General features: G+C 38.7%; 1 protein-coding gene across 6 annotated transcripts in view; it reads right to left on the reverse strand.

Annotated features, from left to right (window-relative positions):
* GBF1 (golgi brefeldin A resistant guanine nucleotide exchange factor 1) overlaps positions 1-17,640 on the reverse strand; it is a 218,814-nt gene that overhangs the window by 71,691 nt on the left and 129,483 nt on the right. For 2 of the 6 annotated variants that reach the window (XM_088154511.1, XM_088154507.1), the window contains exons 14-18: positions 17,365-17,559; positions 14,363-14,543; positions 13,043-13,138; positions 12,401-12,489; positions 490-692 (exon numbers count right to left, since the gene is read on the reverse strand). In XM_088154511.1, the coding sequence (XP_088010637.1) occupies positions 490-692; positions 12,401-12,489; positions 13,043-13,138; positions 14,363-14,543; positions 17,365-17,559 (764 nt within the window). Of the gene's footprint in view, positions 1-489; positions 693-12,400; positions 12,490-13,042; positions 13,181-14,362; positions 14,544-17,364; positions 17,560-17,640 lie in introns of all 6 variants that reach the window. The other 4 variants (XM_088154498.1, XM_088154482.1, XM_088154510.1 and 1 more) reach the window with 3 other exon arrangements.

Raw genomic sequence — 17,640 nt, forward strand, 5'->3', positions numbered from 1 at the left:
TATTTATAATTTGTATTCATGCAGAAAAAGGTGAGCAATGACATCCATCTCTTCCTCCTACAGGAAAAAAAGCCCAGGCTCAGACCTCTGGTTCAGCTACGCTAATGATACAGTGTCAATCTCTCATAGCCCAATGTTAATTTACAAGATTATTGTGGGATTAAAATAAGGGAGACTCCCATGTATGCTGTCTTGGAGTCTCAAGAGTAAAGGTAAAATCTAAACATGATAAATAAATAATCTAACCATAAAGAGATAGGGCTGTACTATTTTAGAATGAACAGCTGCTCCATTTCAAGAAGGCAAATTGGTAAGTTCCAAATTCTAAATAACATATTTATATCCCCATAAAATAGCACAGCAAGCATAATTCCTAATGATTTCCAAGGTCTTTTGCAATTTTATAATTGTATGAAAATCAACCAACCATTATTCCTATTCCAGGGTTCTCTTAGCTTGCTCCCAATGTGTTTAAGCATTTCTACTCACCGGACAAAACTATCCAGCAAATCGACATTTTTCCGATCACTCACAAATTCCCCAATCATTTTCTTGTCCAGTCTAGGATTCTCTCTCAGCCACTTTGCCACTTGATTGTTATCCATTGGGGTAGCCAAGAGATTTTTCTCCTGAAGAAGTTGTATTCCTTTCTTTGGCTTTTGATTGAACTGCTCTGAACCACTTATCAAGAGCTTAAAAAGTCAAACCAATGAATTAACCAAGATATACTTTATAGTGAAATTATTCTAATACGAAATCATATACTGTCTGTATAGTGATATAATTCAATATTTTTTAATCTTTAGATTTGGAACCAACTTTTAGACTTTATTCACACAATTAGTTTTACATTAGTAAAATACAATACAGCCACTTCTTGTTTAGCAGTTACCTCGTTTAGTGACCATTTGCAAATATGAGAGTAATAAAAACAAAATTCTGACCAATGTGTGCACTTACACCAAACTTCTGTGCCTGACAACAATGTACGCTGTAGTTGTACTGAGAGTAATGCTGGCATTGCTGCATGAGAGAACTTTATTTAAATGAGATGGCAGCAATCAGTGATCTTTGTAGTGTCTCTCTCTCTCTCTCTCTCTCTCTGTCACGTGTTTCCTTAGCAACCATTTTCACTTCATTTAAGCAATGGATTGCAGTTGCTAAATGAGTAGAGAGTGTAATTCTATGAAGAGATTACCATTTAAAGATTTTTTATATTTATAACCTCTCTATTATACAGGAAGGCAGCTAATAAAAAACAGCAATAAAACAGAAACAAGTTACCCATCACAACGTGTATTAAAGAACACAGTAAACAGACCCAAAGGTCTTCTGAAAAGGCCACATTTTATATAGGCCTAAAGGAACATTTCTTGAAAGGAAATTGTATTCTTTTGACATATTACTATAATGGCTCTCATCTCATGTAATCTACCAGCACATCTCAGGCAATGGTGGAGTAACAGGTAAGTTCTCTAGTGTCCTTGATTGCATTAACTATGATACCCTACAATCCTTCAAATGCCACAAAATAATGATCTAACTTCACTTTCTGGCTGGGTTCATAAAACATACTAAACTTTCATAACAGGTTTTGACATTTCTAGCCTAAAATAGGCTAAAATCAGGTTGGATAAAACACAATTCAGTTTGTTGTGGGAACTCAGTCACTGACTTAAGTAAATGGTGTGAACAAAGATGTGACATTATGCCATAATACAATTTAATTGTTTGGACAAAACATGTTGTGTGAACACAGGAATTGTGTTTTGCTACAAAAGTAGCTTTTGAGATTGATCCTCCAAGGAAAGACTGGAATTACCCATGCTCAAAATTTCATCCCACCAACATAATCCACCACCACAACATGGCCCATTATAATTAATACTTCTAAGAGGTCCAGAAGAATTTACAGGGATGCATTTTTCCTGTCCATATTAAAACCATCTGTTAATAGTTTCTTTTCCTGTCACTTATTTTTGTATTGAACTAGCAAAAATCCCAACAGACTGAAAAAAATAAATATCAGAAGAGAGAGAGCTTTTCTTATTCAAAATGAAGTTGGTCAGTCAACTGTTGCATATTTTCAAACTCTGTTCACCTTCATCAAGCAGAACACTGAACTAAATAACATATAAGGCCCTTTCTACCTCTATGACTATATAACCTCTCCTTTCAAACCAGAATGCAATTGGATATATTCCACTCAAAACCAGTGAAATTGGCTGAACTCAATGAATTTAAAAAACTATATCTTTGGACATAAATGCAGATAATCCTTGAGTTACAACAGCAATTGGGACTGGAATTTCTGTTGCTAAGTGATGCGGTTGTAAAATGTGACGTCACATGACCACATTGTTTAGCAATGGCAATCCCAGCAGTTCGGGTTGCCATCGTAACCCCAGGACCATGTGAGTAATTAAGCAGAAAGAGGCAAGAGACCCAGGCAAGCAGGCTAGCAGGTGAGAGCTATGGGTGAGAGCTACGGGCAGGGGGGCTACGGAGTCCAGGTAGGTGCCCCAGATAAGGGGGTAGGTGCCACAGGCAGGTGGCGGTGGCAGTCATAAATGTGGGCCAGCCCAAATTTTGATCATGTGACTGTGGGGGCGCTGCAATGGCCAGAACTTTGAGGACTGGTCATAAGTCCATTTTTTCAACACTGTCATAACTTTGAATGGTTGCTGAATGAATGGACATAACCTAAGAACTCCCTGTACTGCCACCAAGTCAGTGTTAAAATTTATTCTAACTAGCATTGTAGCAGATTAGACACAGGTTTTCTGCCACTGCTGCTTAAACTATAATTCTAGCTGTTTCATTTCTGTAATCCCTTAAGTAAATGAAGAAGCTCACAAGCTAATATCTGGGAATTAGGTCAATTATATGAAACATTTTTCCATTTCAGAAGTCAATCAAAACATTCAATCAGCACCCTTAGTACGTACCTCCTGATGATGGCTACAAGGACGCAAGTTAGACGCAAAATTTCTGAGACCAGACAAGTCCATTATAATTTTTCCTTTTGTTTATTTTAATAGAACTGATTTTTAAATCAAAAGATTGATGCTTTTGTTTTCATCTCTTGAAAATGAAACAGGATTGCTGTCTCTGGTCACATGCCTCAAAGCTGTTAAGGCCAGGAGATATGGCTACAGTGGAATTTTCCTTTTTCATCATTACTGTTTTATTATCACCATGATATGATGCCTGGATTATGTATGAGTAATTTGTGCAGGCTGTGAGGGGCCTATCTGTCTCACCGGCTGGTGTTTATATTACATTTGGTAATATAAAGTTACTTAAGAATTTATGTTTCAAAGGAGAAGAACAAATTGATAGAATTCTCATTAGTAGAGTATGATACACCTACATCGTGAAGTAACCAAGATCATGGGAAGATCAGATCACAGTATGATCTCCACTAGTTGTTAAAAGTAGCTCTTTAAGACACTGGGAAACTCTTGATGTCAGGAAGGCTCAAAATAGAGTGTGACCGGGAGAGGGTATGAACCTAAAATTTCCAAATACTATCACATTCCCCAAGCCAGTGGAAAATTTAGATTGGTCTGAATTATTTTCTTCTTATGGCTTGCAGTAGGAGGGAACTCAGAAAGAAATGGGAAGACAAACATGTCACCATCCTTACTTTTCACCTTGATCTGTTCAAGAATGGCTTTTTACATGTTGGAGAGTGGGTGACAGGTTTGCTGTGCTATGGAGAAATACTGAAGCATGTGCTATTACAGATGGAAGGAAGAAAGTGATTGAAATTTTCCAAGACAACTGGTTATTTAGTTTAGATAAAGAAGGTATACTTTCCATATAGATACCAGAGCTCTACAAAGCACATTAACATGAACAAAGCACTTTTTTTGAATTCTTAAACTAGCCATGTCATTTGAAAGGTTTGTACAGCTACTTCAAAGGCTATGCCCAGCTCTCTCTATATGTCTGTGTATGCACTGTCACTTTGTGATAGTTTCACTAGAAGTGCTGTCTGTGCATGCACATGCAAGTAACTGGAAGTAGTCTTTGAAGCAAGCTGCACACAGAAGTGATCTGTTCCCACAAACATGCTTCATGAAACACCTCCTTCAAATGCTTGTACTGCCCCATCACAGACCATGTGTTTAATATGTCATAAAGTAATATGAACATAAACCTATGGATTTTAATTAAGTTAAGAAAGTATGTCTATAACAAATTTGTACATGACCTGAAATACAACTATTTTTGCTTTTTATTATGAGTTCTTATAATCTCTCTCTCTCTCTCTCTCTCTCTCTCTCTATCTCTATGATGATACTGAATTTTCAGGTAATGCAAAGAAAATAAAGGATGAAGTGTAAATTAGATGCATTAACTGCTGTCTCAGTAAGTGGTAGCATCTGACTAACCTTCTTAGCCCTTGATGGAAAACTATCAAGGAATATCAGGCTTTGTAAGGGTGTTTCAACCATATTGTTCCCATTGCTGTTGACATTCAACAAGCATTTGTTCCCTCACAGGCTTATAGCCTAGATTAGGAAATTGAAAAACAGCAAGATGAAGGCAATAGCTATAGTTGATATATGTATAAACAGAAGTTTATAAAAGTAAAAGAACCAGGGTCCTCTCAAATATGTTAGCTCCTAAAGGAAGTAGGCATTTATTTCATATAAAAGAACATTTAAACAAGGATGCTTTTTTCCTAGACTGTGGTTATATTAGATTTTCAATTTTGCTGGGCAATGGACACATTTCAAAAAGTAGTGAGTGAAACAGAAACAAAAAGAAAATTCTATTTCATTTATATTTGACTAAAGTAAATATAATTTAATATTTCCAGTCATGTATTTAATGATGTCCTCTTTCTGTCACATTAAAAGCAAAAATTTGGTAACGATTTTCAGAATTCTTTGGGGATCACAATTAATGCTTTCAAACAGGGCATATGGCCCTAGAGCTTCACACTGTACCTTTCTATTTTGACTTCTGGAGGAGGAAATGGCAGATTCATGGAGTCGACGACCATGGCAGAATGAAGAGCCAGTGAGTAGACCAGCTCTTCAAAACCTCTACAGATAAGATAAACCCTAACCCATAATTACTCTAGACAGCTGCTCCTCACAAGCAGACAACAAGATAGCCATCTCTGGCATGTTTAGACCTCTGGGAGACAAGGGAACAGCTATCTTGCTCAAACCATGGTTGGTGCCTTTGAAAGGACATTAAGTTTGCATACTTCCTTTTCAAATCATTTTCGGAAATTGCTCGTTAACTGCTTTTCAACTATTAGAAACCCTTGGATTGACAGGTTTGATAGCACCAGGTGAGTTTCTTTCAATCCTTAGCAAAAGAAAGTTTTAACTACAAGTTTAAGAACTTAAAAAAAAAATTCTTTTGAAATAAATAGCAAAAAGGTGATTAAAAGTTTGATTTTAGAAAGTTACAAATGGACTAGGGGTCCAGATAAATTTGAAATAAGATTTTGGAATTAATTATAAAGAATCCTCCCTGTGGGGAAAATGCTCTTGTTTTGAATTTAAATAAAAACATAAGATTTTAAAAATTGGACACTAGAGGCAACTAAAGATTACAATTAAAGGAGAAGAACATATAAACTCGACTTATAATTACAGAAAGAAGCAAAATATTGTAACATAGGACATACTGAAGGATATTTTTGAAAAATGGACCCAGAATTAATATTAACAGTGTCAACAGAGACATCTGTCTCTATGGAGAGACTGTGTTTAAAAGATGTTATAGAAGATGAACAAGTTTTATCTGACAAGATCAAGACTGAGTTGAGGGTGGATTTACAAATGACAGGCTACAAGAATGACATGGAAAAAGATGTTACACTGGACATACAAAAGAAACTGAACTAAAAAAGAAATGTTTTAATAATTAAAAGGGATATACAAATATTAAACCAAGAGAGTGATCTGGATAACTTCCATATATTGGATTTACAAAAGAGGCTTGTTAAAGTTTCAAAGAATCTTGTGAGAAGGGACAAAGAAAAAATAAAAAGAAATCAAGTTCTAGGACATTATTTGAATGGACTAAAGATTAAGATTGTTAGAAGTAAAACAAAGGAAGTTGGTTTATTTGATCAAGATTAAAGTTGGTTTATTTGATCAAGATTAAAATATATATGTTGTTAATTCTGGTAACCCTAATGGAATTTTGCTGACACCAGACTGAAATGACAATGTTTTATGGATTTGTTTATAGAGAATAGAAGAAGAGATCATCTGTTATATTTTAAGAGGAGGCGATAAGTTACTAAAATTGTTTATACTTGTTCTGATAAAGGTGGGAAGTCACTTCTTTATATATTTTTTCTTTTTCTTTACTATATTCTTACTTTTCTTTCTTTTCTATTTCTCTATCTCATCCTTTTTTCTTTCTTTTCTGCACCTTCTACTCTTTTTTTATTCTATCTTTTTTTAGTTTGTGTTAGTTTTTACTGTTGTATTTATTTATTTATTAATCAAATTTATATGGCTGCCCATCTCACAAAGAGTTACTCTGGGTGGCATACAATCCCATAAAACAATAAATATATAAACACTAATTACATAAGACCACTATACAGTAATTATTAAAAAAATTAAAAACTATAAAAACAGAACTAAAACAGAAAAAGAAAATGATAGGCGAAAGGATGTTAATAATAGAGCCACCTCACTAGTTCACATGTCCCCTGAGGTCCCCAGGCCTGCTAACATAACCAGGTCTTGAGGGACCTTCAAAAACTCAGGAGTGATGAGGCTGATTTCATCTCTGGGGGGAGAAAGTTTCACAATGCAGGTGCCATAGCAGAAAAGGCCTGCCAAAAATAGCTCCCTAGATGACGGAACCCATAATATACCCAGTCTGTTAGATCTAATGGGATGGGCAGATGAAAGCAGGGAGAGGCAGTCCCTCAAATAACCCAGACCCATGGCATGAAGGGCTTTAAAGGTCAACATCAGCACCTTGAATTGTACCCAGAAACAGACTAATAACCAGTGCAGCTTGTGAAGCAGAGGTATAACGTGTCAGATTCAGCCGGCATGGCACGGCCAACACTGCTGTTCAGTTTCACCGCCCCTAGTCAATTTTACCACCTCAGGCACAGGCTGCAGAAAAGAGGAAGTCGGGTGAACCGCAAGTTAATTGCCGGCAGGTGGCGGCAATTGACTCAGGGCAGGAGCGGATACTTTGTAACAAAGTGAGCGCCCCAGGCAACGCAAACCACAGCGGCTCAGAAGCGCACCAATCGGCGAGCAATTAAGGAGCCCTGGCTTAGTCTGCAGAAGAAAAGCCCAACGAACTCAACAACCCCACAAACAAAGGACAGCAATCAGGGAGACAAAGAACCACAGCTGAATCTGCCATTTGGGCAAGGGGGAGAATACCACGAGCAAACCAGTAACCTAGGCAACAGGGAGAAGGGCAGGAAAAAAGGGGGTAACTCCAGGTTAAGGAGGTAACCCTATATAACAGCTGTATGTAACCACGCCAAACCAACCCTGGCTTTGCTTGTAATCACCTGCATTACACCTGAGTAAACTTCTTTGACTGAACCTGTGTTTCACAAGAGTTTCATTTGGCGCTGAATGTGGTAACTCTTACATAACGTGTGTTCTGCCAGAAACACACATAACTGCCCATGCCATCGCATTCTACACCAACTGAAATTTCTAGATAATCTTCAAGGGCAGCCCCATGTAGAATGCATTACAGTAGTCCAACTGGGAGGTGACCAGGGCATGAGTGACCATGAGTAAGGCCCCTCAGTCCAGGAACGGGTGCAACTGGCGCACAATATGAAGTTGTGTAAAGGCCCTCCTAGCCACAACTGCCAGCTGCTCATCGAGCAGGAGTCATGAGTTCGGGAGGACCCCAAAGTTGCACACAAGGTCTGTTTGGGGCAGTGCAACCCCATCATAACAAACCCAACAATGGTATAATCCCAGAACCGGGGGGCCTCAAAATCCTAGCCACTCAGTTCAGTTAAAGCCTGTTGTTCCCCATCCAGACCCTCATAGCCTCCAGAAACCAGGATAAGACATCCACGGCATTACTTAAATCGCCAAGAATGGAGATGTACAACTGGGTATCATCAGTGTACTAATGATACCTTACACCATGGCGACAGATGAGCTCACCCAGTGGTCTAATGTAAATGTTGAACAGAAGAGGAGAGAGCACCAACCCCTGCAGCACCCCACACAGTAGGGGCTGAGGGCAGGAACTCTCCTCTCCAATCATCACTGACTGGAATTGACCCTGGAGAAAGGAAGTGAACCAGCAAAACACCATGCCACCCACCCACAATCCTCTGAGTTGATCCAGAAGGATACCATGGTCGATCGTATCAAAAGCTGCCAAGAGGTCAAGTAAGGAAAGGATGGACACACTGCCACCATCCCACCCACACCAGAGATCATCCAAAAGCTCAATCAATGCTGTTTCTGTCCCATACCCAGGTCTGAATCCTGACTGAAAAGGATCCAGATAATCTGCTTCATCCAAGGTCTTCTGAAGTTGTCGCACAACCACCTTCTCAAGCATTTCCCCAAAAAGGGGAAGTTAAATACTGGACAAAAATTGTCCAGTATCATGGGGACCAGCGATGGCTTCTTGAGAAGGGGGCAAACCAAGGCCTCCTTAAGAGGTGAAGGAATAACCCCCTCACTCAAGGAAGAATTCACCATCGTTAGAGCCTAAGCACACGACACCCTCCTGGCTGCTTTCACAAGTCAGAAGGAGCATGGATCTTTGGCTGAACTCAAAATCCTAAGGCCCTTGTCCACTTCCTCAGGTCCAACAGGTTCAAATTGGGCAAGACTTTACCCTAGGCATCTCCTTCAGACCTGTAGCAAAGCCAGTAGCCAACTACAAGTAAATCCAAGCTATTTTGCCCAACAGATGCTGGGCAAATTCCTCTGCATATCCCTGTAAAAGATTACCTTGGCCCCCATTACCTAAGAGGGCTCATGTCACCCGAAACAGAGCTGCGGGGCAGCAATCTGCAGATGCAACAAGGGCAGAGAATTACTGTCACTTCGCTACCCTTACCACCACAAGGTAAGCCCTAACAGCAGTTCTAACCTGCATTTGGTTGAGTTCCTCCTTAGTTGAGTGCCAGTGGCACTCTAGACGTCTCTTCTCTCATTTCATCTTCCACAGTTCCTCCATGAACCATGGGGAGTGACGGGATCTCTGAGAGGGGAGAGGTCGCATAGGCGTGATCCAATCCAATGCCTCAGCCACCACGTTATTCCAAGCAGCAGCCAAGGCTTTGGATGGACGGTGCAGCAGACCACCAGAAACACTCCCCAGCTCCCTCTGTAACTCCTTTGGGTCCATCAGTCACTGGGGGTGGACCGATCCATCCTCCCTGCAGTGGATAGCGGCACCAGAGAATCCCATGGCAATCACAGTGTGATCTGACCATGACAAGGGGGACACCAAAAGCTCCCCCAATTGCAGATCACACAGCCACTGCTCCAATAGGAACACCAGATCTGGCATGTGACCATTGTCCCGTGTCAGGCTCTGGATGACCTGAGATAGGTCCATGGCCATCATGGTGGCCATGAACTCCTGAGCCACCTCAGACCCCACTCCCAGGAAAGGCAGATTGGAGTCTCCCAAGATCATAATTCTGGGGAACTCTACCACCAAAGAGGTTGCTATGCAGCAGGGAAGCTAGTACAATAGCAACAATCCCAACTAATCCCTAGAGCCCAACTTAACGAACAGGGTCTCACATCCAGTGACCTGTGGGACAGCAGTCCTGAAAGTCGTAAGTGATTCTCAGATGACAACTGCCACATCACCATCCCTGCCCCAGGTTCTCAGCTGGTGCCACACCCGAAACCTGGCTGGGCACATCTCTGAAAGGGGCACACCCACCACTTCCAGGCCCAGACAGGTCTCAGTAATACATGCCATGTTGGCCCTCTCATCCATGATCAAATCACAGTTGAGGGAGGCCTTATTGCAGACCAACCTGGCATTTTAAAGAATTATAAGCCAGGGCCTCTGAATTATAATCTTTTCCAAACAGACACATTTTATATCTTGCAAGGCAATTCCATCAGCCCCAGAATTGGCAGCTTTGTTTATCCAACACATATACAAATTTCATGGATGTCCTGAAAGGGTGATCAGCAACAGGGGGGTCCAGTTTACTTCTAAATTCTGGAGGGCATTTTTAAAATTGTTGGGGTCAAAACAAGCTCTGAGTTCCAGTTTTCATCCTCAGACGGATGGGGCTCCTGAGAGGAGGAACGCCGGGTTGGAACAGTACCTAAGGTGTTTTGTTAATTACCAAGACAATTGGGTTGATCTATTACCATATGCAGAGGTCGTATATAATAATGCTGTGCATGATAGCACAGGTTATTCATCTTTTAAAATTGTCACAGGGCAGGACTTTGTACCAATTCTGGAGTTGCCTCATGAAAAAACAGGAGTAGACTCAGTTGATGAATGTGCAGATAAATTAAGAGAGTTATGGCCCATTACAGAGAAGACATTAGCAAAAGTGAAAGAAAGCTACAAAAAACAAGCAGACAAGAAAAGGGCGCCGGAAGAAAAATGGAAAGTGGGAGATAAAGTCTGGCTGTCAACCAAGAATCTGAAATCATCACAACCATCCAAAAAACTAAGTTATAAATACCTCGGGCCTTTTGAAATTGATAAGATGATTAATCCAGTGTCAGTATGCCTTAAACTACCAAAGAACCTCAGTAAAATTAACCCGGTGTTCCACAGTGATTTGTTAAAACCATATAAAGAATCTGATAAGTGGAGGCTGGCTCTGAAAACTCCAGAGGCAATCATGATAGAAGATGAACAGCATTTTGAGATAAAGACATATTAGATGTCAGAAAATATAAAGGAGATATTCAATATTTAGTACAATGGAAACATTTCTCTAAATCATTTGCTGAACATGTAGCAAAGAAACATGTAAAAGCACCAGACCTAATTAAGGAGTTCCGTACCAAATATCCTAATAAGCCTAAATAACTGTATAATGAAATCAAACGTGTATTAAGAACCAAACCTGTATATGTGTATATAACATGTTTTATTTTCCTAGGTTTCCTAGATCATCACAAGGAAGCCATCCTTTTTGGAGGGGCAGCATATCAGAATCTGCAGCAATCAAGATATATGTCAACTAGAGGACTGTTTTATTGGTATAGTAAATGCCATAGTATACTTTGATTTTAGGGAATGTTTTCTTAGCTTGCTTTGATTCTGCCATTCTCACTGGTGGGTGGGGGGGAGTGAAAGCAGACAGAACCTGAGGAAGATTGAAGGCCAGGAAGAAGACATGTTATCAGGGTTTGGAATGCACAAGGCCACACATCTGTGAGAACCGAAAGTGGCACCTAGACTGAAGGGGGGACAAGGGGGGCAAAAGTAGAGGGAAAATTATGTGGGCTTTAGTTTTAGCAATGCTTGGCTTAGAGCTGCATGTATCCTCCAATAAACGAAATATTTTTTGAATCTGCTCTGGATTTCAAGAGATTTGTCTGTATTGGGGCTTGAACATCGTAGATCTGACATATATTGTTATTTCATTTTGTTTTTATTTTAATTTGTTTGGCTAATTCCATTTTATTGACTATTTCACTAATTGTTTTAGTTGTTTGTTTGTCATATGCACCAAGAATGTAAAATATATTATTTCATTGTATGTTTTTATTTTAATTTGTTTGGGTAATTCCAGTTTATTGACTATTTCACTAATTGTTTTAGTTGATTGTTTTTGTCATATGCACCGAGAATCAGTGCAGTGTATGATTAAGGTGCTGTAGAAGAACTGCGGAGACCCAGGTTCAAGTCCACCCTCAAGCATGGGAGTTCAATGGGTAACTCTTCTACCTCAAGGGTTGTTGCAGGGAAAAATGGGAGGAGGGAGCATTTGAGCTCCTATATAGAATGTGGGATAGAAATCTAACAAATGACTGAATGAAATGTTTTAGTCATTTTTATGGAATTTCATTTTCTGATGTAATGTTAGTATTTTCTAATGTTTTTGCAAGCTGTTTTCAGCACTGAGAATTGATTTTATGTGTTTTAACAACAGATGAATTTCCAAATCATCTCCATTTCCACTGCTTTTATAAATCCCCAACTCTGTTTCTTTCCTGATGCTTTCCAGCTATAGGGATTCCACATACCTACTGACATTTACTTGGGTTCTCCTAGTTCTATGTTTTCAAATGCTAATGAAAGTATTTAAAGATCACTTTAGCATGGCATATTATATTCAGATTTGATCCCCCCTTTCTTCTTTTATGCCTATTTTTACTATAAATGTAAGAATGAACTCCACATCTTTATTGTATGCATAATGCCTACGTACTATAAATGCTTTAGAAACAACATGCCATACCTTCTTTTTACTCTTAATCATTATCAATTCTTGAGTTGTGGGCAGGAAGCAGGAAAATCGAGTAGGCTTTCTTGGGATGATCTTTTCTGCTAAAACAAAATCAGACTGCTTTTACATCCTTTCAAATAGCTCCCTTTCAAATAGCTAGCATTGCTGATTGTAATCAATTAAAACAACTTTCCACTCCACAACCCAGAAGTACTGCTCTTCTTTGCCAGCCACAATCCTGATGGAGATTATTAGTTAACAATAAAACAGGACCTTGTGATTTAGCTGCATATATTAAAATAGAGGGAGGAACACTACATAAAAATACTTGCTACATAATGTGCAAAATAGCTACCTACTGTATCCCTCCATAGCCTGAAACAGAATTTTGCAGTGGAAACACAATAGAGCAACAACCATTGAAAAAAGGATGAGAGGATATATAAAGCAATATCCTACAGTACACTATATGGAATAAAACACCAAATAGCACACATTTTAATATATAACATACTAACATATGAAAATACCCAAAATCATTAACCAGTCTTATTCACATTCAACTACAAATGATGTATCACCAAAACCAAATGCATATTATTTATAGGCTTCACTGTTCCAGTCTACTAGTACTAAAGTGAAAGTTAGATTTACCTGTATCATTTCCTATATCTGAGTTCAGACAGTCTTGCTGTTTCATGTGAGAGGTCACCAAGCAGCCATTACTTAATGAACATGTCTCGGGCAATTCTGTAATGGATGATTTAAGTTTTGTTTGGAGTTCTTCAGCAACTATAGGGTAAGAAGAGTATCTGTCTGTCTGTCTATCTACTTTTGTATGCCACATATTTTTATGATTCTAAATGGCTTATAATGCATAAAACTAAAAACATCCATAAAAATACTTGTAAAAACAAAAAGCAATTCAAAGCATTAATGTTTATAACAATTATTGCTACTATTAGCAATCACTGCTACTCCAATTCCCTCCTAAACAGGACTATCATAATTTTACAAAAAGACCCAACATAGGGCCACAAATTATCTCAGGTGAAAGTTGTTCCAAAGAGAGGAGCTTCCACTGAGAATGTCATTCTCTTGTTCCTAACCCTTTCACTCTTTCTTAGGTCGGTATGCAGAGATTCCTTTCCGTGCTAGACCATGTCATCAACAGCAAATATTTTTACGCTCACCATATTATTCTATAGTTGACATTATTTTGAAGGAATATAAGCATATTTAATCTTAAATGTTTGCTTTCAGGAGGTAAAAGATTGCCAAAGTATCCTAAGGATAGAGATCCTTTAGGGTTACAATCCATAGAGTTGTGCATGAGTGAACTCTATGGACTGTAGAAATCCATAGAAGAATAGAAATCAAAATAACAACCACAATTTTTAAAAATCAAACAAAAACAACACTAGAAAAATACTACGATATAGTAAAAGAGAGGCATAGTAGAGACAGGCTGGATTTTGACAAATCCTAAGTGTACAAGTAACAAGCCAGGTCTTTATTTGGCATCTAAAAGCAAAGGTTTCCAGTGTTGGTGGAAACCTGGCTTCTACAGCAAGGACATTCCAAAGCTGTTGTGGCATGATACAATACCAACTCCTATGACACCGCATAATGCACCTCTCCCAACTGTGGTGTAATGTGGTGTAATGAGGAGGTTATTAATGTTCAGGTGGACATTAGAAAAGGACCAATAGAAAAGGTACTCCCTCAAATATTGGAGTCCCAAATGAGTATGTCCCTTGCCAAATTTGTCTGCAAAATTAAAAATGAAAGTAATGGACTGAAACCTTGAAGGGAAAAATCCCACAAGAGACATAAGCAGTTTTAAAGAGACCATAGGCATAATAGTTTGCTAAAACCTAATGTGGAACAGAACAACAGTTGCCTACAACACAGTTGGGAATGACAAATGTCACCATTCAGTTAAGAAGATGATACCAATTAAATTATTCTCACTTGCTTCTCTGATGCTATAGGCAATTTCTGTATTTGGTTTTAATACTTCTTTCTCCTGCTGGTATATGCCTCTGAGTACTTTGGCTTGGCACTGTGCTTCAATTTGATCAGTCACTGTCAACAATGCTTCAAGCGATAGCAAATGAGTAGTGTACAGTTGTCCAGTAACAGGAAAGGCATTCTGAAAAATCAAGCATAATTAAGGATACATCCAGTTGCACAAGGAAACCTAAAAACAACATCTATTTAACTTAAAGTTCTACACAGCTATGCAAGCCTTCATAACTTTTTGCATAAAAGTAAATATCAATCCCCACAAAAGATTGGTTTTCTTTTATGTTAAACACTGCTGACTCAGTATATCAAGCTATATTTCCACTCTGGAGATGTTGCATACTTTGCAGGGGAATGTATATTTGCTGACCTATTTACATTAATATTCCTTGTAGAAAACATCTGAAATATTATAAGATGCCCATTCCAAACACAGAGTAGAAACATGCTGGAAATGCACCATTCGCTAGGTATCTATGGAATTGGAATGCATCAGTTGTATAATTTGGAAATTTCCTGGATCAACCTGGCTCACTTTTAAAAACTGGTGTTATGATACTTTCCAATCCTCTGACACTGAGTGTGACTGAATGACAAGTTATACATTTTTGCTAGGAATTCAAAAATTTTCACATTTGAGTTCTTTATGAACTCTTGTGTAGATGGCATCAGATTTTGATGATTCTTGTCTTGTTTCTCAATTTTTCGTGGTTCTGATTTCCTCCCTAAAAAAGTCATATTGGCTCAAGTATCCATCCAACATATTCTGTACTGAGTTGCAAAAAAATCATTTTTCTGTAAACTCCCCATCATACTTGAGGATCACTTTTATTTCATCAACTGACAGCCTGTTTCCATTTTTCTGCTTTGAATTTAAAGAAAACTGTTTCCCTTAAAGTTTTTTACCATATGCTCATGAGATTCTTTGTTTTTTCATTCCTTATTATTACCTTATACTTCATCTACCAGAGTTTGTGCTCGTTTCTGTTCTCCTTGTTAGAGACAAGCTTTCCATTTCCTGAAGAAAGCCTTCTTAATTTTTACAGCTTCCTGGATGTCACCTGAAAGCCATGCTGGCTTCTCTTTGGACTTGGCTGATCCTTTCTTACATTATGGAATATAGACAAATTAAGCTTCAATGATTACGGTTTTAATAAACTCTAGGCCTTATGATATGGCCCTCGTAACTTTTTTTCCCAGTCTCTGTTTCACCAGTCCCTTCACTTTTTAAGTTTCCTTTTTTGTAGTTATATGTGACTGTGTTGGAAATGGAAAAGCAATTTCCATTTGCCTGTAAATGTAATAGCAAAAGGGTCACTATTTCCCATCTGTTCCCAAACACATTTCAAACCTGATTACAGTCACCACTTAGGATTAAATCCAGGCTTGTCTACCCATTGGTCTATTCTGTTCTATGTTCAAGAAATAATAATTTAAAGTATCTAGAAATTTGGTTTGTTTGCCACAGTCTGGGCATGCATGTATCCAGTATAACTTAGAGTAACTGGCATCCCCATTATTTATAACCATTTTTCTTTTGCATGCCTCCCTGTCCCCCCCCCCCACTATTATCCTCAGCATTTTGATCAGGTAGGCAGTAGCAGATCTCTATATCAGGGGTTTTTAACCGTTTTGTACCATGGATCCCTTTGCAGGTCTGGTGAAACCCAGGACCCCTTCTTAGAAAAATGTATTTAAATACATGAAATAAAATAGTGAAAATAATTTCTTTCCCAATTCATGGATCCCCTAAAATCTATCCACATGCCCCCAAGTCTAGAACTTTGCTGTAGATCTAATTTACATTTGTAGCCAGGTATTTCCATCCATAGTGACGCTGTGAAAGAATCTGGACTTCCATTATTTTCTGGTATATTAGATTTTCTACCATCCTTGATATAAAGAAAAATCATAGTAGTTAGGAACACTAGATTTAATTATTTCTCTTGCTGTATTCCCAATTCCAAACTTATTTCATACCCTGTCGAGGAAAATACAAAGATTAAGCACAACTTGCTAAGCACCACAGACCTAATCGAGTATAAGATAGAGATATTTTGTCCTCAGTGTCAATTTGACTTTAAAGAAAGCATTATGGAACAGCATGCCAACAGTGATCAGAATCACAGTCCAAATTTTTTTTCCTATACACACACCTGACATCCATTCTCTCTCCCCCATAAACAGGCTTAATTCAAACACAAATTACTGCAATTAGGTTTTAAAATATTTCCACTGATAATCATGGTTAAGTTTTAAAGCCTGATTACAGCATGAGGGATTTTTCTGAGGAAAGGGTACAGCACTGAAAATAGCCCTTCCAGCTGAGCTTCTCTTAAGAAAATATTCCTACCTACAGTACTCAGGATTTTAAAAAGCCTTTATTGATAATGGCTGGTGTGGGTCTTCCGGGCTGTGTGGCTGTGTTCTGGAAGTTTTGTTTCCTAACGTTTCGCCAGCATCTGTGACCAGCATCTTCAGAGGGCAGGAGCACAGACAGGAGCAGTTCTCTCTGTGCCCAAGAGAACTGCTCCTGTCTGTGCTCCTGCCCTCTGAAGATGCCGGTCACAGATGCTGGCGAAACGTTAGGAAACAAAATTGCCAGAACATGGCCACACAGCCTGGAAGACCCACACCAGCCATCGTATGCCAGCCATGAAAGCCTTCAACAACACTTTATTGATAACTTTGGATGATACTCCGAAGCACTGCTAAGGTGCAGAAAAGCTTGGATCAGCTATAAGGTGATTTTCCTTCCCTGTTATATCAGTTCAGTGAGGCATGAGAAAGGAAGGCAAAACTTTGAGAGGCTTGCAGGCCAAAGTGGAAACTTTCACAGGCCATTTTCAGCCTTTGGAGAAGTTTGTTTTTCTTAAAAAATAGACATGGATATTATTTTGTGCTTGCAATTGTACTAAAAAGAAAACACCAAAGTAATTCTTCAGGACCTTTGATAGCAGTTTGCTGAGGTCTTCAAACAGATTAGCACAGTAGTAGTCACAATCATAGTTAATGTAGAGTTCAGTTACAAAGCTAGGAATCCTCCATAGCTGAACTATAGCCTCTAGGGCCATCTCCTTCATTTCATAGAGCATCTTGGGGTTTTCCACAGTGATGATCTCCATCAGTTTCTTGATATACATCTGGCAGAAAGATATAGGATAGTTCAAGATACAAGATATATATTTGATTCATCTATAGCATGGATGAATGTTATAAGTTAT

The sequence above is a fragment of the Python bivittatus genome, unplaced genomic scaffold (genome assembly GCF_059951505.1).
Source record: "Python bivittatus isolate LINGU-HERP-01145 unplaced genomic scaffold, Pbiv_v1 ctg000050_np1212, whole genome shotgun sequence".
NCBI classification, from domain to species: domain Eukaryota; kingdom Metazoa; phylum Chordata; class Lepidosauria; order Squamata; family Pythonidae; genus Python; species Python bivittatus.